Source organism: Taudactylus pleione, unplaced genomic scaffold (genome assembly GCF_031769625.1).
Source record: "Taudactylus pleione unplaced genomic scaffold, aTauple2 ptg000135l, whole genome shotgun sequence".
In the NCBI taxonomy this organism is placed as follows: Eukaryota; Metazoa; Chordata; class Amphibia; order Anura; family Myobatrachidae; genus Taudactylus; species Taudactylus pleione.
Window position 1 is genome coordinate 292,422 of NW_028284537.1, and position 22,553 is coordinate 314,974.

Here is a 22,553-nt window from a genome sequence, read left to right on the forward strand (position 1 = left end):
CTAGCTCTTTATACATTATAAGACTGAGCTGTCATCGCTGGAGGCATAATAAAAAAAATCTACATATGCTTAAAATAGACAACAAAATAAAAAATGAGTGTAGTGTATTAAAACATAATACTACACACAGACATATAAAATGTTGACATTCAGAATATTATATATAAAGTATAGAGGCGCTGATTGAATCAGAACAATTTATTAAAAGATCAAAAGACACATATAAATAATTACGTTAAATGACCATCGGCCGCCCGGAACTTTGTTTAAAAATTATAAAATGTCATTCTTTTCTGAGTTATATATGTATAGTAGCTAGTATTGCAATGCTATATTCATGTAATAAAGTCTAACCTACATCAATAGACTATTAGGTATACAATTATTATATTTCAAAATTCAAGGATAAATAACAATTATTTCTTCGATCTATTAATACATTTTTCTGATTCAATCAGCACCTCTATACTTTATATATATTTTTTTAGGTCATTTGTTGTGGGGATTGGTAATTTCCCCCTTATATAGGCTGCAGATTATCAGGAAATACTGGTGGACAAGTGCAGCGCCTGCCATATTTACTTCTGGGTCTATTCAGAATATTAGCACTATACTAACACAGACATAGGGGTGATTGTATACACAGTGCTGGCCACAAAGGTTTTCCCGGAAAGGTTGAACGTTTGACCACATTAATTTGGCGTCTTGTGCGCCCATAGACCCCAGATTTCAAATTACAATAGCGTCAAAAGATACATTTGTATCATACATGCCGACATTCAGTTCCCTCCTTCCGGGAGGGAGCTGAATGTCTGTGCACAGCGGGGGGCGTGGCCAGGCGATGACGCAGTTTTAGGGGTGGAGCCTCACAATCGCGTCATCGTGGCTCCGCCCCCTCTTCACAATGCCGAAAATATTGGCAATGTGAAGCAGGGGGCGGAGCCATGATGACGCTATTCAACGCGAATCGTGTCATCACGCCCCCCGCAGCAGGGGTTTCTAGTGGTTGGGGGGGTCAGGCGGCAGCCGGGAGGCTTGCCTGCCTTTCCGGGGGGTCGGTAGCGGCACCCGAAATTCGGGAGGCTCGCGACCAAATCGGGAGGGTAGGCAAGTCTGATTTGTATGTATGAATTTTGTTTCATATAGAAGCCTGTAATATACATGTACTGTATTTTGTAGCAGTAGAAGATCTTGGCTATGCTGATTATGTAACTGGCTCCATAGGGAGAGTGTACTTTATTTTCAAATATAGTTTATAAATAAAAACTCCAAAGTAATTTTTTTATCCACCAAAACTGTTTATATTAATGCAATATAGTTTGAAATCAGCATTAGTATAGCGTACAGCTAATGCGTATATATTAATCGTTTGCACTGCATGCCCCCTCAGCCCTGCTCAAAGCCAGGGGGGGCGCGATCAGTGTGATCGCTCCCCCCCACAGGCATAGGAGATTGCTGTGGCTGGTGCTCAGCAGCCACGAGCAGTCTCCACTGCAGCTCAGCACACGCTTTGTGCTGGGCTGCTGTGAGGGAGGGGGAACGGCGCCGGACCCGGGCCCCCGCCGGGCCCCTCAGGAAGCTCGGGCACCGGTAATCTGTACCCGCTCCCCCCCTCTCGGCGCCCCTGTTTACACCTCCCGGAACATCCTGAGGATGCTTCAGACGTGCACACCGCTGCCCTTACACCTCCCCGGAACATCCTGAGGACGCTTCAGACGTGCACACCGCTGCCCTTACACCTCCCCGGAACATCATGAGGACGCTTCAGATGTGCATACTGCTGCCCTTATACCTCCCCGGAACATCCTGAGGACAATTCAGACGTGCACACCGCTGCCCTTACACCTCCCCGGAACATCCTGAGGACGCTTCAGATGTGCACACCGCTGCCCTTACACCTCCCCGGAACATCCTGAGGACAATTCAGACGTGCACACCGCTGCCCTTACACCTCCCCGGAACATCATGAGGACGCTTCAGATGTGCATACTGCTGCCCTTACACCTCCCCGGAACATCCTGAGGACAATTCAGACGTGCACACCGCTGCCCTTACACCTCCCCGGAACATCCTGAGGACGCTTCAGATGTGCACACCGCTGCCCTTACACCTCCACGGAACATCCTGAGGACGCTTCAGGCGTGCACACCGCTGCCCTTACACCTCCCCGGAACATCCTGAGGACGCTTCAGGCGTGCACACCGCTGCCCTTACACCTGCCCGGAACATCCTGAGGACGCTTCAGACGTGCACACCGCTGCCCTTACACCTCCCCGGAACATCCTGAGGACACTTCAGGCGTGCACACCGCTGCCCTTACACCACCCACGAACATCATGAGGACGCTTCAGATGTGCACACCGCTGCCCTTACACCTCCCCGGAACATCCTGAGGACGCTTCAGACGTGCACACCGCTGCCTTTACACCTCCCCGGAACATCATGAGGACGCTTCAGATGTGCACACTGTTGCCCTTACACCTCCCCGGAGCATCCTGAGGACGCTTCAGACGTGCACACCGCTGCCCTTACACCTCTCAGGAACATCCTGCGGACGCTTCAGACATGCACACCGCTGCCCTTACACCTCCCACGAACATCCTGAGGACGCTTCAGACGTGCACACCGCTGCCATTACACCTCCCCGGAACATCCTGAGGACGCTTCAGATGCGCACACCGCTGCCCTTACACCTCCCGGAACATCCTGAGGAAGCTTCAGTCATGCACACCGCTGCCCTTACACCTCCCGGAACATCCTGAGGACGCTTCAGACGTGCACACCGCTGCCCTTACACCTCCCGGAACATCCTGAGGATGCTTCAGACGTACACACCGCTGCCCTTACAGCTGCCCGGAACATCCTGAGGACGCTTCAGATGTGCACACTGCTGGCCTTACACCTCCCAAGAACATCCTGCGGATGCTTCAGACGTGTACACCGCTGCCCTTACACCTCCCAGGAACATCCTGCGGACGCTTCAGATGTGCACACCACTGCCCTTACACCTCCCCGGAACATCCTGAGGATGCTTCAGACGTGCACACCACTGCCCTTACACCTCCCCGGAACATCCTGAGGACGCTTCAGATGTGCACACCGCTGCCCTTACACCTCCCGGAACAGCCTGAGTACGCTTGGTCATTGCTGTAATCACAGGCGATTGTGGCCCCACCCCCTCTGCGAGACATTTTTCAAAGAGGGTGTAGCCTGCACAAGGCGCCGGGAGCACTAGTTATGGTGCTGATATACATGCAAGATGATGATGCCTGCTCATCTTGTTCTCCCCATTTACGCATGCGTAGGAGTACATTCCGAGGATGGTCACACACTACTGTAGCAATAGCGCTAAATACACCCAAGCAACTGCTGGGAAATAGAGGCGGCATAGCTAAAACGGAGGAGTGCCAGAAAGACAGGAAAGTTTGAACAAATTACACCGCCAGCTGACCGCAAATCTGTAACACCAAGAGAAACGGTTCTCTCATGAACCACACTCATCATACAAAAGTACGATGATGCGATGCTTTAACGCAGAAGAGGCGCCGCAAAAGAAAAAATTACTTCCTCCACGGTAAGTCTCTCTGTGAATAGACGCAGGTAGTGAAAAGCCCAGTCATCAGGAAAACATGGCTTTTCACAGCTCTATAAATAGACCCCATAGATTGGGGACCTGATTATGGAGCCGTATTAAAGTTGAAAAATATTCACATAAAGTGGAGCTCAAATGAACGTAAGCGCAATTATTCAGTACCCCAGGAGCACCAGGCAATGTTTATTCAGGTGTGGTGTATTAGGTCAACATTCAAAATGTCAGCAGCATAATGTGTACAACAGAATGTCAACATTGGCAGAATTTAACTCTAGACCTGTCACCTAACTGCAGCATAACTCTAACCCTAAAGCCGAGCAGTGGCGTCAGAAGGGGGGTGCGGGGGGTGCGGGCCGCACCCGGGTGTCACCCGCCGAGGGGTGACACCAAGGTGCAGGCTCCCCCTCGGTGACAGGAGGCGGGTGCTGCACTGTAACATCATGTGCAGCACTCGGCTCCTGTCACAGAGAGGGAGCCAGCACTGCCCGCACCTCCGGCACCCCCCATTGATAACTAAGTACTGGCGGTCTCGGGACGCGAAGCCACGCCCCCGTTCCCAAGGCCACACCTCCTCCATTGAGGCCACGCCCCTTTTCGGCGGAGTGCGCGGCTCCGCCGCGCTCAAGGCATCCCTCCCCGCACCGGGTGTCACCGTGGGGAGGGACGCCACTGAAGCCGAGTACACACTGGAGTGACTTCGGGCCGATATGCCGTTTTGTAACGACATATGGCCTACATCGCTCAGTGTCTACGCATGATTGCGCGATCCTGTAGTCGCTAGCGACAGTTGCCAGGTTTTATGTGCTGCACATCCAACCTAGCGATATGACACCCCCTGCTGCATTTGTGATCCCAGCTCTGCGACGGAGGTCGCAGGCTGGGATCACCTCGCGACCATCGGTGGTCACGATGGTGGACGGCGCCAGGAGGCCGGCCAGCTGTTTAAGCCTCAGCTTACTCAGACTGGCCGGCTTGCGAGCCCAGCAGACTGCGTACGTCCACGCAGTCCCTGGGCTGGCCACTCCTGGAAAATGGGATGGACACACCCTGTTTCTTGGAATGCTGGCCAACCCCGCCCCTGCACCGCCCCTTAAATTCCTCTGCTGTCAATCAGGCAGAGGCATTAAAGGGCTTGCATACATTCCTGGTGTCTGGGTGTCGGTGTTTGTGATGGGTGAAGTGCAGTCATTGAACACAATGATGCTGATTGGGCTCAACTTCTCCAGAAAGTGTCACTCAGGGGTATTCAATATGTGGCCACCCCAGCTGCTGTGGAACTACACATCCCAGCATGCTGTGCCATAGATTTAGCATGCCCTAGTAGTGTAACTGTGGCAGGACATGCTGGGATGTATAGTTCCACAGCAGCTGGGGGGCCGCATGCTGAATACCCCTGGCATAGAGTAATGAAGCATTATTTTGTTTTTTGGTAATACAAGGACTTGGAAGGGAATATTAAGCTTTTTTTTCTGAATTAACCTTTCATATCGAAAGGAGCAATTCTGCAATCCGGAGATATCACCACAATTTCATGCATAATTTAGTCTGAGTTTAACACTAAATGCAGAGCTGTTGACTTTGTAAAAGCACTTTCTGACTTTGCCAGCAGTGTGCTAGATGTAACACTTTTCTTTCTTAAGACTTAAAAGTATAAACTGTGGAAGGAGTGCTCCTGTGCTGTCTCCCTCCAGCAACTGACAGGTAGGACTGAGTCGGCGGTCACTAGGACCTGCCAGAGCTCAGTTAGAGAGGTCAGACCTCTGACATGCGCTACTGTGCTGCGTCCCTCCAGCAACTGACAGGTAGGACTGAGCCAGCGGTCACTAGAACCTGCCAGAGCTCAGCTAGAAAGGTTCGACCTCTGACAAGCGCTACATTGCTGCCTCCCTCCAGCAACTGACAGGTAGGACTGAGCCGGTGGTCACTAGGACCTGCCAGAGCTCAGCTAGAGAGGTCCGACCTCTGACATGCGCTTCTGTGCTATCTCCCTCCAGCAACTGACAGGTAGGACTGAGTCGGCGGTCACTAGGACCTGCCAGAGCTCAGTTAGAGAGGTCAGACCTCTGACATGCGCTACTGTGCTGCCTCCCTCCAGCAACTGACAGGTAGGACTGAGCCGGCGGTCACTAGGACCTGCCAGAGCTCAGCTAGAGAGGTCCGACCTCTGACATGCGCTCCTGTGCTGTCTCCCTCCAGCAACTGACAGGTAGGACTGAGCCGGCGGTCACTAGGACCTGCCAGAGCTCAGCTAGAAAAGTCTGACCTCTGACATGTGCTACTGTGCTGCCTCCCTCCAGCAACTGACAGGTAGAACTGAGCCAGCGGTCACTAGAACCTGCCAGAGCTCAGCTAGAAAGGTCCGACCTCTGACATGCGCTACATTGCTGCCTCCCTCCAGCAACTGACAGGTAGGACTGAGCCGGTGGTCACTAGGACCTGCCAGAGCTCAGCTAGAGAGGTCCGACCTCTGACATGCGCTTCTGTGCTGTCTCCCTCCAGCAACTGACAGGTAGGACTGAGCCGGCGGTCACTAGGACCTGCCAGAGCTCAGCTAGAGAGGTCCGACCTCTGACATGCGCCACTGTGCTGCCTCCCTCCAGCAACTGACAGGTAGGACTGAGCCAGAGGTCACTAGAACTTACCAGAGCTCAGCTAGAAAGGTCTGACCTCTGACATGCGTTACACTGCTGCCTCCCTCCAGCAACTGACAGGTAGGACTGAGCCAGCGGTCACTAGGACCTGCCAGACCTCAGCTAGTGAGGTCCGACCTCTGCCTCCCTCCAGCAACTGACAGGTAGGACTGAGCCGGCGGTCACTAGGAGCTGCCAGAGCTCAGCTAGAGAGGTCAGACCTCTGACATGCGCTCCTGCACTGCCTCCCTCCAGCATCTTACAGGTAGGATTGAGCCTGAGGTCACTAGGACCTGCCAGAGCTCAGCTAGAGAGGTCCGACCTCTGACATGCGCTACTGTGCTGCCTCCCTCCAGCAACTGACAGGTAGGACTGAGCCAGCGGTCACTAGAACCTACCAGAGCTCAGCTAGAAAGGTCCGACCTCTGACATGCGCTACTGTGCTGCCTCCCTCCAGCAACTGACAGGTAGGACTGAGCCAGCGGTCACTAGAACCTACCAGAGCTCAGCTAGAAAGGTCCGACCTCTGACATGCGCTGCATTGCTGCCTCCCTCCAGCAACTGACAGGTAGGACTGAGCCGGCGGTCACTAGGACCTGCCAGAGCTCAGCTAGAGAGGTCCGACCTCTGACATGCGCTACTGTGCTGCCTCCCTCCAGCAACTGACAGGTAGGACTGAGCCAGCGGTCCCTAGAACCTACCAGAGCTCAGCTAGAAAGGTCCGACCTCTGACAAGCGCTACATTGCTGCCTCCCTCCAGCAACTGACAGGTAGGACTGAGCCGGTGGTCACTAGGACCTGCCAGAGCTCAGCTAGAGAGGTCCGACCTCTGACATGCGCTCCTGCACTGCCTCCCTCCAGCATCTTACAGGCAGGACTGAGCCAGCGGTCACTAGAACCTGCCAGAGCTCAGCTAGAGAGGTCTGACCTCTGACATGCACTCCTGCACTGCCTCCCTCCAGCATCTTACAGGCAGGACTGAGCCAGCAGTCACTAGGACCTGCCTGAGCTCAGTTACAGAGGTCTGACTACTGACATGCGCTCCTGCGCTGCCTCCCTCTAGCATCTTACAGGCAGGACTGAGCCAGCGGTCACTAGGACCTGCCAGAACTCAGCTAGAGAGGTCTGACCTCTGACATGCGCTCCTGCGCTGCCTCCCTCTAGCATCTTACAAGTAGGATTGAGCCTGAGATCACTAGAACCTGCCAGAGCTCAGCTAGAGAGGTCTGACCTCTGACATGCGCTCCTGCACTGCCTCCCTCCAGCATCTTACAGGCAGGACTGAGCCAGCAGTCACTAGGACCTGCCTGAGCTCAGTTACAGAGGTCTGACTACTGACATGCGCTCCTGCGCTGCCTCCCTCTAGCATCTTACAGGCAGGACTGAGCCAGCGGTCACTAGAACCTGCCAGAGCTCAGCTAGAGAGGTCCGACCTCTGACATGCGCTACATTGCTGCCTCCCTCCAGCAACTGACAGGTAGGACTGAGCCGGCGGTCACTAGGACCTGCCAGAGCTCAGCTAGAGAGGTCCGACCTCTGACATGCGCTACTGTGCTGCCTCCCTCCAGCAACTGACAGGTAGGACTGAGCCAGCGGTCACTAGAACCTACCAGAGCTCAGCTAGAGAGGTCCGACCTCTGACATGCGCTCCTGCGCTGCCTCCCTCCAGCAACTGACAGGTAGGACTGAGCCAGCGGTCACTAGAACCTACCAGAGCTCAGCTAGAGAGGTCTGACTACTGACATGCGCTCCTGCGCTGCCTCCCTCTAGCATCTTACAGGCAGGACTGAGCCAGCGGTCACTAGAACCTGCCAGAGCTCAGCTAGAGAGGTCCGACCTCTGACATGCGCTCCTGCGCTGCCTCCCACCAGCATCTGACAGGTAGGACTGGGCCAGAAGTCACTAGGACCTGTCTGAGCTCAGTTACAGAGGTCCGACCTCTGACATGCGCTCCTGCGCTGCCTCCCTCCAGCATCTTACAGGTAGGATTGAGCCTGAGGTCACTAGGACCTGCTGGAGCGACAAATCGTTCAAAAAATCATCCCCTGTGTACGCACCTTAACACTTCTTACCTGTCAGTGGCAACAGCCTCTCTCCCCAACTCAGCACACGCTGCTGTGTACTAGGCTGAGGATCCACGGAGGCTGCTGTCACTGAGCAGCAGAAGTATCTCTCTGCCTGCATGATGTGTGGGGGGGAGAGATCACAATAATTACCCTTCCCCTTGGATCTGCCCCTGGCTGAGAGAAGCGTGGCACCCCCCTGTGCAGTGCACAGTGTTGCAGCATAATTTAGCCACGCCCCCTCCAGGACCCGTGTCTGTCCCCGCTCCCTATGGTCCTGGATGGGATGTATGCAACTGCTGCATGCAAAGGAGACAGCAGCCTTCACTACATGCAGCAGCAAAACAGGCAGAGGCGCTTTAAGAGAGCAGAGAGCCCGTGTGCAGACTCCGATCGGGCCCCCTCCTCTGAGGCGGTGCAGTAGACTCTCATTGTGTCAGAGTCTACTGCACAGGTCTCCGGGAACATGGCACTCGCACCACATTCTCAGGACATCTCTATTGCGCATGCACGAATCATTGGGGAAACTGACCGAGGCTGACATTTTCCCTGTGATTTCTGCAGCGCTGTAGCCAGTGCTGGCCCAATGTAGAGGTAATTATATTTAATTTGGTGCAGGGTGTGCAGTGTGTGGGCCCCCCTGGACACAGGGGCCCGTGTGCACAGCACACATTGCACCCACTATAGATACGCCCGTGAAAACAGGGTTCTTCTGGTTAAAAACACAATCCCACTATGCCGAGACCACAAACCCAACATGCAGTGGCCACTGTTTATGGCAATGAAGCTAGATTTTTTTTTTTTTTAATTAAAAAAGTTTACATTAATGAAGGGTTGCTGTAGTAGAGTGTTAGCAGCAGGGCCGTAACTTGGGTGGAGCAACATCTGCCACGGCACAGGGCAGGGAACGCTGTCATACCTGGGACTCAAACCTATCACCTCTCACAAGGCAGTCTGACACCTTACACATTGTCAAAGCTGAATAATTGAGTGAGACAAGTTCAGTTAAAAATTTAATCGCAGCGACGCCATCTTGCGAATGGCCACAAGACTCCATTTTGGAAATGAGATCACAAGACACCATTTTGTGTGGTCAGCATTAATTCAAGTTATAACCCATTAACTAAGAACAGATGGCAATGTTTTTGTTAACACCAAGGGCAACGGGAAAAAACAGCTTTCTAAGTAGAAACAAATAAGGAGAGACAATGGGTATTTTTACATACAAATTGGGAATCCCGGGATGCAGATAAAGTATAGTTGTGGCAATTGTAATATAATATCTACACAATTGGATTTGCCTGAATACTAGACAAGATGTCTCCTAATCCCATAGTTTGAGGTGATAATACATTTGCACTTCACACAAGTGTCTGTGAGAACAAAAGAGGTTTTGTTTTCCTTTGAACACAGCAGGTGGGGGCCTGCTGACAGAGGGCATGTGGAATTACAACCCTCAGCCATCCACACTGCTGGATGTTCACTTCGTGTATGAGAGATTATGCACTTAAATCTCACCCATTAATAACTAGCGTCCTTATATCAAACCCCGAATACCCACGCACTACATATTCGCACATAAAGTTCCATAAGCATCAAAATGTATGATTCAAGTTGGTTAAGTTAGTTTAAATGCTAAGAAATAGAGGTTTTTGATATCTAAGGTATTATATATGATAAGCAAGGTATGTTTGATCTCGTTCTGATGCCTACGCTTTTTACAGAATCCCGGTGTTATCGGTGGAGAGATCGCATCATGCAAACTCAAGTTATGGATCGCAGAACTTATAAGCAACAAAATGTTTTAGTTGATGGAATGTTACAGGAGGCGTTACCAGAAAGACCCCGGCTGTTAGAGGCAGGGAAAGTCTATTTGAAACAACCTGTTAAATGTGTTGTTACATATGCTCCTCCTCTGGGAACCAATGAGATCAGCAGGAAGTTTCCCCTTTGTCCTGTTTCAGTCTGGGGGGGAATAAATACACGTGTCCAAACACTGGTTTGCCAGTTCATGCTGAATTTTGGGTGAACTGAGGATATCTAGTCAGAAGTCTTTCTCTGGGTCCGGAGGCGCAGCGTATGTATAATCGTACTTGGTCTGTATTATTTCCTTTTACGCCTAAATTATGTATGTATAGATTGCGTGTAACCGACTGTACTTTTACCTGAATAATACTTGTGCGTTGGAACCACAGATTCCACTCCTGTCTTTATTTGCGGTCATACTGCGTACGCAATTAGCGTTGTGTTTAGAGGTTTATAGGCAGGTTTTGTCTTAGAGATTCTAGGCAGGTGAATCTTAGAGGTGTATAGGCAGGAACGTATTAAAAGGTTTATTCACAAATTTAACAACATGGAGCTATCTGCCCCACAATTTCTGATGCAGCCCTGAATGCAGCCACCAATTCCCGACTCAGGTGTTACCAGCACACCTCCAGTACCCTTGTCGGTGAGTTCAGCTGCTGGTGCAGGGTACATACAGTACACGTATCTCCCCAATGCTAATATTTGCAGCAAATACACTACAAATAGCACTCTTTCTATATCTTCAGTCAGTGATCAGACATTGGATTCACACTGTATTTGGTAGTGATACCTGGATAATAATGGTACAACGGGATCGGTACCCCTTCATTACCGTACAAGACATATTAGATTTATCATGCACCTTCCCCATGAGGCAACACCCCTTTTTCAGGTGCAAATCTTTATGTCTCTATTTGAAAATAGTGAAGGGAAGGTGGAGGGGTGAAAATGTCTTTTCTGGCCGAGGTAAAAAAAAAAGTCTAGTTATATAAGTGATGACAGGGGCAAATGGAGAACTATGTGGTCCCAATGGCAAAATTTTGAAGGGGCCCCCAATGCTTCTAGAGAAACACCTCTCTAGTGCCTCAGTTCACACTATGCCACATTGTAGTACCCCCAGTTCACACTATGCCACATTGTAGTACCCCCAGATCACACTACACTATGTCACATTGTAGTGCCCACAGTTCACACATTGTGGTACCCCCAGTTCGCACTATGCCACACTGTAGTTCCCCCAGTTCACACTATGCCACATTGTAGTGCCCGCAGTTCACACTATGCCACATTTTAGTGCCCCCAGATCACACTACACTATGTCACATTGTAGTGCCCACAGTTCACACTATGCCACATTGTGGTACCCCCAGTTCTCACAATACCACATTGTAGTGCCCTCTGGTCGCATTCAGCCACATTTGCACTGAACTGAACTGGGGTTCGCGCACAAATTCCCAGTGTCTGGCAGAATTAGCCGGGTAGTGGTGGAGGTATCCAAACGGATCCCTCTTCGTAACCCGGGATTCCTTCCCGTAGGGAAGGAGCAAAGTACGGGAACAAAACGCCATCTGAAGATGACGAATGTTACCGTAGTCAAGCTCCGAAAATATTATATTTTTGGAGGTGGATGAATTTGGTCCCCATACTAGTGATGGGGACAGCGGGAGAGATGGAGGCTGAATGGTAAGCAGGAGATATCTATGATATTTCCTGCATTAAAGTATAACACATAGGGATTCTGCGCTTATTTTACTCTCACCAATTAAATTGTAAGATGGCAGAAATTGATACCAGGCAGGACTCAGCTATGTTATACTCAAAGCAATTCATTTAATCCAATAAAATCACATAACATTTTGCCTCACAATAAAATACGCCTTATAAAAATAAAGTGTTACTATTCATATTAAACTGTATCCAGTGTCTTCTTGGTTGATATACTGTAGCAATAATTTGTTTTATACTTTGTGTCAGTTTCTGCCTTTTTGAGCATTCACAAGCGCAAAGTGGATTCTTTGCAGCTGTATTTATTGTTGAGTCAACCAATTAGATAGTGACATTGTATCACATTGTAACAGCGCCGAAGTTTTTTGTAATTTGATATCTCCTGCATTACCTTTATAATGAATGGTATGCAGGCGGGAAGCCGGTGGACCTAATCCCGACAGCCGGCTTCCCGACTGCTTAATCCCAGCGAGGGTTAAATGACAGGCGTCTAAATCTAGACGCCTGTCATTTACCGACGCCAGGAGACAGGCGCCCGGCATCCCGATCAAAGGGACGCCGGGCGCCGAGCATGGATAGCCACGGGGGGGGGGGGGAGGTTAGGTTTAGGGTTCCCGGGGGGATTAGGGTTAGGCACTGGGGGGGAGGGTTAGGGGATAGAATTAGGTTAGACAATACTTACCTTGGACGATCAGGATTTCCTCCTCTGCCGGGATGCCGCTGTCGGGATTCCAACCGCCGGGCATGGGTCCGGCTGTAAATCATACGATTCCATAATGAATTGTCCCAATACTTAATTTATACGGCTCACCTGACTGACACAGACTGCCTCCTCTGATAGGAGTGCAGCTGTCAGAGGAGGCTCATCCTTTGTAGCAGTCTGCTCCGCTCCTGAGGCATGTAGCGGCATGATGTGATGACGTCAGCCCGCAAACAGGAGGTGGAGCTCAGCTTGTGACTGAACCTGCAGCCACGAGGAGGACGCGGTCGCAGATGACAGACAGTACGCAGCAGGGTAAGAGCTGTGTGGGGGCGGTTATTTTATTTGTTGTTTTATTTGTGACATGTGGGGGGCTGGAGTGGCCCGTGGAGTGGGAGGAAGTGTGAGGGAGGGTGGCTGGACTGGAGTGACCCAGGGAGAGGGCGAGGGGGGCTGTTGTGACACTTGAGGGGCTGCCAGAGTGACACATGAGGGGCTGCCAGAGTGACAAATGGGGGCTGGAGTGACACAAGAGGGACTACTGAAGTGAAACATGGGGGGGTGGGGGCTGAATTGTATTAGTGAATCTGTTTTTATTCCAATGTATTTTTTGTGGATGTGGCTTTTTCAGTATATTTTATGTGTATGTGGCTATTTCAGTGTATTTTATGTGGATGTGGCTTTTTCAGTGTATTTTTTGTGGATCTGTTTTTTCAATGTTTTTTATATTGCTCTGGCTTTTTCTTTCCATGTTAAAAGTTACCTCAAAGTATAAAGGTAAACAATGTCTTATATTGCAAAGATCATTTTGTAAATTATGTATTATTTTGTGTGCTGGGTTTGTCACCAGGCTGACTAAAAACGGGGGTGCGGCCATCGATGGTTACCCACTATGCGAAGGATGACAATCAATGGTTTCACCAACCGATGGTCATCCCTGTTCTTTGACTGACTGGCCTGTGGGCCAATAAGTACCTGTGGGTGGGGCTTCGTGTGTGTAAGGGGTGGAGCTATGCTTCGTGTCCTGGCACCTTGTATTAAAAAAAAAAAAAACATTTGATTTTGCTATACCATCGATGGAGGGAAACCATCTGGTTCTCCCCCATCGATGGTAAAAGCTTTCGACATCGGCCATAAACCAGCGATGATTATTAATCATCGATGGCCATCCATAGTCAGTCAGTCAGCCAGCTGGACTGAGAGGCTGACTGACTGACAAGGCAGTGGCAGGCGGAGCTGAGAGGGTCGGGACCTGGATTAATATACTCAAGGGGAAATGGAGATAATACAGTAAGGATATAAGTGCCAGTGTACGGACATGATCTGACAGAGGGTCCCGCTGGTGCTGATGATCGCAGTTGCAAACTGCTTCTCACTCACAGGTAGATGTCTGCCTGTGAGTAAGAAGCAGTTCAGGGCTGGGATCAATAGCTCCAGAAGGCCCCTATGTCAGCCTTTGATCATTAGATCCAGGCTTTAGATGTGGGTTGTGTGGTCTCCTCCCCACACTCTCGCAGGGGACTCCAGTCTCCTGACTAGCACAGCTCCTCTCCTGACTCCTACCCCAGGTCTCCTACAGCTCCTCCCTTCTCCTGCTCCCCCTGCTTCCACTGGCTGGGCTAGACAGAGGTACTCAGAAGTTGATTAGCTGTGCCTCTGTTCCTATCCTCCTCATGTGTGCCTCTAACTCCCCTCCATCATGTGTGCCTCCTACTGTATATCAGCTGTGTCTCTGACCCCCCCATGTGTGCCTCCTACTGTATATCAGCTGTGTCTCTGACCCCCCCATGTGTGCCTCCTACTGTATATCAGCTGTGTCTCTGACCCCCCCATGTGTGCCTCCTACTGTATATCAGCTGTGTCTCTGACCCCCCCATGTGTGTCTCCTACTGTATATCAGCTGTGTCTCTGACCCACCCATGTGTGCCTCCTACTGTATATCAGCTGTGTCTCTGACCCCCCCATGTGTGCCTCCTACTGTATATCAGCTGAGTCTCTGACCCCACATGTGTGCCTCCTACTGTATATCAGCTGTGTCTCTGACCCCCCCATGTGTGTCTCCTACTGTATATCAGCTGTGTCTCTGACCCCCCCATGTGTGCCTCCTACTGTATATCAGCTGTGTCTCTGACCCCCATGTGTGCCTCCTACTGTATATCAGCTGTGTCTCTGACCCCCCATGTGTGCCTGTGCCCCTCCCCATTCTATGTCCCAGCCCCCTTCCCATCTATACCTTTGCCACTTTCTCCATCTGTGCCTCTGTCCCCCTTTATCTGTGCCTATAATTCTTGCCCCCTCTGTGCCTCCACTCCTTTCCCCATCTATACCTTTGCTACCTGCTGATGTGTGCCTGCCTATGCCCCTCCCACCTCTCTCCATGTTTGGCGGCTGCCATCAGAAGCGGCGCAGAGCAACAAAAGCAAGACCGTGTACAGCGCCACATAATTCATCTAAAGGATGGCAGGTAAGCACGATTTTCTGTTTATAATAATTTTATAATTCTATTTTATGTGTGTGTGTGTGTGTGTGTGTGTGTGTGTGTGTGTGTGTGTGTGTGTGTGTGTGTGTGTGTGTGTGTTTTTGTGTGTTTTGTGTGTGTTCTGTGTTTGTGTGTGTGTGTGTGTTGTGTGCTCGTGTGGGTTTTGTGTGTTGTGTGTGTGTGTGCGTGTATGTGTGAGTGTGTGTGTTTTGTGTGTTGTGTGTGTATAAACAATCGGAGATGTTGCACTCAGAACAATAAACACATTGCAGTCACCGATACATCAGTGTTTCAATCTGTATTGAGATTGTCATCAGGATCATCAATACAGATTGAAACGTTGATATATCGGTGACAGCAGTGTCTGTATTGTTCTGGTCCCTGAGCAGTGGCAAACGCAGAATTTCCAGAGGGGGATTTCCAGCCTGATTTTAGAGTGAGTGTGGCCAGTCCATGAAGAGGACAGAATTAGTACTCAACCAGTTAATATGTGTTATACAAAGTGTATTGTGTGTCATAATTCCAGCATATATAGGGCCAGCGATCACAGTAAGCCATTAGATGCGGCAGTAAGCCATTCTTACTGAGCTGGATGTTTTTATTTTAGATGTGTGCACCATTCCAGACTATTGGAGCAAGTCTGGGAGCCTGGAGGAGCAGCAGAAGAACCTAGCACTGTCCTGGACATATATGTACATATTGGGCTCTATAGCAGAGCATCTCTAACAGTGCATGTTTTCCAGATCTTCTAGTTGGTGCACAGGTTATTTATTACTGTCTGATACATGTTAAAAGATCCACAGGTGGTGCTATTTATTTCATTTGTGATACTGAGAAGAACATGCATTACTAGAAACAATCTATTATATTACTATTTCTACTGTGGTCATGCGTGTGCTGGGGAGGGGGGTTTCCAGGCAGATGGAAACCCCCCCTGCATTTGCCTATGCTGAGTGCCGTATCTCCGATTGTTTGTATGCTGATTTGCTGTGGAGGTACCAGCCATAGGTATATTCACCACATGGAAAGCCGGGTGGACTGACCTTTATGCCTAGCGTTCTCGCTAGGCTGTTTTAGCGGGGCGCGGCGCCCTGCCCTCTTTCTGGAAGGCAAAAAGCGTCCTGCCCTCCAGAAGGAGGGCAAAAAGCGTCCTGCCCTAACAGCCTGCGGGAAACGTCTTCACCCACGGGTCGCAGTGTCCTGCGGGTGAAGAAATGTGCGGTGACCCGGTCACCGCCGGAGAATAGACGCCGGGCGCATGCAGGGCTTGGGGGCTGCCCGGCGTGTCCGTAAGTGCCGGGCACGCCCCCAAGAGTGACGAAAAGGGGACGCATCTTATAGACACGCCCCCTTTCCGATGACCACGCCCCCTTCTCGGTCACGCACGCGCCTTCGGCGCGCGCACGGACATGCCCTCTCTAGCTCCGGCACCCTGCCTCGCGGAGGGAACACTATATACCTATGTATGTATATGTACATTTATACTTATGTGTTTGTAGGAATACATGAATGAGTAAATATATATTTATGTGTAAATAAACTATTATCTTTATATATTATTATGATAAAATTTGACCCCAATGTAAATGAATTGTGGCTGTGGCACGTGCATGTCTCAGCTAACATTGACGTCTTTCATCCCAGCTCCCTCTGTACGCCGCCCCCCAATGGTGAGGTGAGCGTTCAGCACTGACAATCTGCAGCAGTCCGGCCCTAGGTATGCCCTCTCCAGGGGAGCATCGTGGAGAGAGGAATCTCTCTAGCAGCTAAGGGGGTTTTTCAAAATTTAGCTATGGGGCCCACACGCTCTAACTTATGCCCTTGATCGTTTCCTTATATTGGCGCTGTCTCGTGCCTGCTTCTCATATCCCGGGCTTCCCACTCAGGGCAGGAGGACGCCTGCATGAGCCCTAGTTTGCATGTTCTGTATTATAGATACAATTACTAGTGAATATGGGGCCTGATTCAGAGCCGTTCGCTATTTGTGGTCGTTCGTTCAAAAACAAGGGGTGGCTATTCAAATGATCCGTTCGCAAATTGCAGTCTGTTCCCACCTCTAAGTCTGAACAAGCGAGCAAAACATACGCTCGTTTATTTGATAAAAACGCCCCCTGGCCGCACGCACCATACGTCATGTCCGCTATTTATTAGATTAATCCAGTACATCGTACAGCGTATGAACTGCTCGCTATTCTTGTGGTTGGTGTTTTCAACCGCTATTTTGCGAGCAGTTCTGAGTTAAAAAAAAACAAGTGACGTGGTCAATGACGCTGCTGTATTAAATATGCACTCCCTTAAAACGCCCGTTTTGACCTTTAAGCACGCCTGCGTTCGGATCTCCACTCCCCGTTTTCAAGCACCTTCCCCTGTTACCACCCACATACGCCTCATTCTGTCACTCAAAATAGCAGGCCCTCGCTATATTGCGTACCAACGATTTTCGGCCGCACTGACTGGTTCGCGCATGCGTACTAAAAACCGTACGCATGCGCAGATGTGCGAACATCGCTCGGAACGAGCGTACTGCCGCTTGCGAGTGGCTCTGAATGAGGGCCATGGTTCTGGTAATTGCAGCTTTTTACCACTCTCCTCCTAATCGGTCACTAATAGAGTGAAACTGCATTTTACATATATAAAATGTATTGGGGCATTACATATAAATATAGAGCATCATCCCCAGCCCTAGTATATACTGTAAATAAAGTATATGGCCTGTCACTCTGTGCAGCACCTGGGAGGTGTCACGCAGACACTGTTCCCCCCGCCTATTTCTGTGACATCACAAGTTGGAGAGAAGTTGGCTGCTCTGATGAAATAGTCAGTTAGGTGCAGGGGCGTTTCTAGAGAGGAGGGGGCCCGTTTGCAGTCTCCGTCACGGGCCCCCTCCTCTCAGTCCGGGGGCCAGCGTCGCAATGATAAGCTCAACGCACTAGAGTGTGCCCAGAGTCTATAGCGCATGCACAGGTCACCGCGGCGGCCATTTTCCCTGTACTGCGCATGCACAAAACAACGGGAAAATGGCCACGGCGGTCATTTTCCAGATGTTTTTACAGCTCTGACACCAGCACTGACGTGGGACTCCGGAGAGGTAAGTATAATATGGGTGCGGTGCTGCGCCCCCCTGGACCCAGGAGTCCATTTCCACCGCACACCCTGCGCCCATTATAAGTACACCCCTGGTTAGGTGTGTGGAGAACTGTTGTAGACAGTTGGATGGTTGGAGGAAAGTTGGTCTGGTGTATGGCCAGTTTTAGCCTTGGCTACCAACACTGGGGGTCATTCAGACCCACTCGCGAGCGGCAGTACGCTCGCAAGTGGGTCGATGTTCCCCACTGCGCATGCGCACGATGGAGGGAGCTCCGTCGTGCGCATGCGCGAGACCCGGCGAGCGACGGGCTTCCCATCGCTCCGGGTCTCGCACCAAAGGGGGCGTGCTGTCGATGTTGATTGACAGCACGCCCCCTTTGGTGGGCGTGCCGGGGGCGTGCCTGCCAGACGGAGGCGTTCCCATGGGAACGCCTACCGTCTGAAGCCGGCCCCACTGACATCACTAGTGATGTCAGTGGGAGTGATTTTGGCTCTGATAGAGCCAAAATCACTCCAGGGCTTGTGGCTGGAAAACCCGACTGCAGGGTTTCCCTCGCAAGTCCGATGGTCGCGATGGTCAAGACCATCGCGACCATCTTTTTGGACGCTCTTATATTCTGTGGGTGGTCACCCACAGCTATACGAGCGTCCAGGAGGACGCTCCATTTTAATGGAGGAGGGCCCTGATTCAGAGCGAGCGAGCGTCCGGCTCTGAATCAGGCCCACTGTCTCCAGTTATAGGGGTCTGTTTGCTAAGTCTTGGTTGGAGATAAACTGAAGGGAGATAAAGTCCCAGCCGATCAGCTCCTAACTGCCATGTCACAGGCTATGTTTGAAAAATTACAGTTAGGAGCTGATTGGCTGGCACTTTATATCCGTTCACTTTTGTCTCCATTGAAGGCTTAGTAAATAGACCCCAGAGTGATGTACTAACCCCGCCTACTTTTGGTTCCGCCTACAGTTGATTTGGTGCCGCCCACGTGAGGCCACTTACAGAATTTTTTCCTGGGCCACTTTTAGTTCCCAATTCGCCCCTGGCTACACATCCTAATATTTTACTGTTTGTGGAATAACCTTTTTAGTAGGGATGTGCAGGCTCGGATAGGTTCAAATTTGACAAAAATCCAGGAATGATGATGTTTGTCCATGCAAGATGACGTTTTGCCTCTTTCTGAGTCCCGTTTTTTGGAGGGAAAAATCCGAACTCGGCGTGCAAATTCGAACCTATCCGAGCCTGCACATCCCTACTTTATAGTCATTAAGAATTGTATAATAGGTAGGACCAGGACAGCCACTAGTCAAACCTAGTCAGCTGCCTATGACACAGAGTTTTTATAAAATTTGGAATATTATATACTGTATATACTGTATACTGTATATATGTAATTAAGGTTTTTTATTTCATTAATTGCAGATTACCTTCAGTATATCCTCTGTTATTCCTACTTCCCTGCGTATCTTTTTCTCATATGGAGAGTCTTTACACGGAGCCTGTTGTTCGGAGCTGGACACACAGACAACTATCTGTCCATCTTCTGGTAGGAGGTCACACAGAGCATGTAAGCTGACCCTGGAGGAGCTGGACAGCTGGAGAATCTTTTTTGGCCTTGAGAGGTGTACAAGCATTTTGTGTACTTGATTCACTACAGGGATAAATAAAATTACATTTGTAAATAAAATAAAAAAATACAGTATTGCTTCATTTACGGTTCTTCTGTCTGCTGATACACTGTGAACGTACCTGTAGTGTTTAGTTCCTTTATCGATCCGACTCTGTTGCTGAAGTAAACAAGACAGATATATTGGGATTAGGCATTATACAACATTTGTACCTGCTAAATGATTACCTATAGTACATAGAGGCGACAGTCCCTTTAAGTCTTTCTAGTAGTGTTTGTACCACATTATGGCAATGTGTTTACTGAATGAGCCCCTTAGTAGGAGACTGCTCCCAGCTTTCTAGACACAGGGGTTGGTGCTGGGTTGGACATACGTCTCTAAGCTTATGGTTAAAATACGCAAATTGAAACTATGCATGCTCTCAAAAAGCGCTAGCCTACGACTGTAAACAGATTTAGTTGTATCTTATACTTGCAAATCCTTAATAAGGGAGAAGTACGATGGGGAAATAAGGGCCGAGCAGTTCGAGTACAGTAAGGAGTATACTATATGGACAAGAAAACATGCATATATGGGAAATGGGTGTGAGATGCAGCACAGTCCAAAATACAAATAAGGGAGCCACACCAACTGCCACCCCAAACGCTGCCAAACATCGCCAGCCGGGGCTCACTGGCAGTTGGGGTGGCAGTATTCCAACACTGGAGAAGCGGTTTGTTTCTGCTGCAATTGATGTATAGAGTGTAACCTACTGAATATAGTTGATTATAAGGGGTCTGTTTATTGAGTTAAACATTTGGACTGACTGAGCTCTTTCACAAGCAAACTGGGGATTTGTTTTTTACTTTTTGTGCATAATTGATATATGACTTTTTACTGTTATTTTGGATTATTGAAATTGTTTTTATATAAAGATTTTTGTAACTATATTTTTGACTTGTCTATATACAGTATATACTGGCTTGTAGAACGTTTTCTTGATCAGTTGGGATTGATTAAGGCACAATCCTTATCTCTCACACATACAATATATTCCACTATTTGTACTCCTATTATCACGTTCATATTGAGTATCTGAGGGTAACAATTCCCTTCATGTTCAGGAGGTAGCAATTAGGGAACCTAGGCTCTGATTCAGAGCCGGACGCTCTGACCAGAGCGCTCGCTCTGAATCAGGGCCCACCTCCATAAATATGGAGCGTCCTCCTGGACGCTCGTATAGCTGTGGGTCACCACCCACAGCCTATACGAGCGTGCAGGATGATGGTCGCGATGGTCTTGACCATCGCGACCATCGCCAGTGCGAGCAGAAGCCTGCGGTTGAGTTTCTCAACCGCAAGGCCAGGAGTGATTTTGGCTCTATCAGAGCCAAAATCACTCCCACTGACATCACTAGTGATGTCAGTGGGGCCGGCTTCTGACGGTAGGCGTTCCCTTGGAAACGCTTCCGTCTGGCAGGCACGCCCCCGGCACGCCCACCAAAGGGGGCGTGCTGTCAATCAACATCGACAGCACGCCCCCTTTGATCAGACACAACGAGCGAAGGAAAGTCCTTCGCTCGTCGCGTCTCGTGCATGCGCACGACGGAGCTCCCTCCGTCGTGCGCATGCGCAGTGCACACCATCGACCCACTTGCGAGCGGACAGCCGCTCGCGAGTGGGTCTGAATCAGGCCCCTTGTTTTAAAAAAAATTGTGTTTACAACAGAGTGCGGGAAATGTACCAGTAACACTTTATTGCACATTGAGGCAGACCCAAATGGAGATGAAGAACAGCGCCATAACAGGGCTCACACGTGCCCTGTGCCGGCCCGCATCGGGAAGTGCAGCGCTGACCAGAGTGTCCCGAGGACGCTCTGATCGGCTGTACGGAATCAGTATGATTTACCCGACAGCGACAGAGGAAACCCGGCAGGGGTGAAAATCCTGAAGCTACAAAAGGTAAGTATTAACTAACCTTTTTTTACCCCCTAACCTTAACTCTCCTTTAGGGGTGCCTAAAGGGGCCTATCCATCAGCAGATAAAAGATGAACGATTTTTATCTGCTAATGGATAGGCTCTGAACGATAAAAATGCGCACTCCCGCGGATGACAAATTTGGTCTTTTGTCTCTCCAAGATGTTGGTCAATTATCGCTGACAGATATTAGAAAAATCTGTCGCGGTAAACGACGAATGATTTTTTTATGTAAATGAACAGAAACATTAAAAAAAATCCACTCAAAGAATGATGTCATCCCATATCGTTCGTCTTCCGTCTATTGCAAATATCTGTCACAGCAGCCCCAGGAATTTTCAAAAGATAAATCTTTTGTCTTTTGTCTTTCAGTAAGATCTGCTAATGGATAGGCCCCTTTACCCTAACCTCCCCCCCAAGTGCCTAACCCTAACCCCCCTCTAAGTGCCTAAACCTAAGTCTCCCGGGGGGTGCCTAACCCTAGCCACCCCGCGGGGGTGCCTAACCCTAATCCCCCCTTCCCCTAGCCTAACCCTAACCTCCCAGGGGGAGTGCCTAACCCTAAGTCCCCCCCGGGAGCCCCTAACCTAACCTCCCCCCCCCCCCCGCGGCTGTCTTTGCCTGGCTTACCTTCGATCAGAAAGCCAGGTGTCGGGCTCCCGGCGTAGGTCTAATGACAGGCGTGGGAATTTCGATGCCTGTCATTAGTACCTTGCCGGGATTAGACAGTCGGGAAGCTGGCGTTCGGGATTTGGTCCGTCGGCTTCGCGAATGCTTCCCGGCTGTACAGACTGCAGGGTGCCTCAGGTGGCTCTGCAGCAGTGATTCTGAATGAATGGTGCTGTTCAAGGGCACACTGCTGGTCAGAGTCAAGCTCCATGGGGTGGTGACCCCTA

The 22,553-nt window shown here is 50.1% G+C and overlaps 1 protein-coding gene across 1 annotated transcript in view; it reads right to left on the reverse strand.

Moving 5' to 3' along the window:
• The window catches only part of LOC148522964 (uncharacterized), a 90,854-nt gene that overhangs the window by 64,393 nt on the left and 3,908 nt on the right, over positions 1-22,553 (reverse strand). The window contains exons 3-4 of the mRNA XM_088473438.1: positions 19,824-19,861; positions 19,502-19,725 (exon numbers count right to left, since the gene is read on the reverse strand). Coding sequence (XP_088329564.1) covers positions 19,502-19,725; positions 19,824-19,861 — 262 coding nt within the window. The remainder of the gene's footprint in view (positions 1-19,501; positions 19,726-19,823; positions 19,862-22,553) is intronic.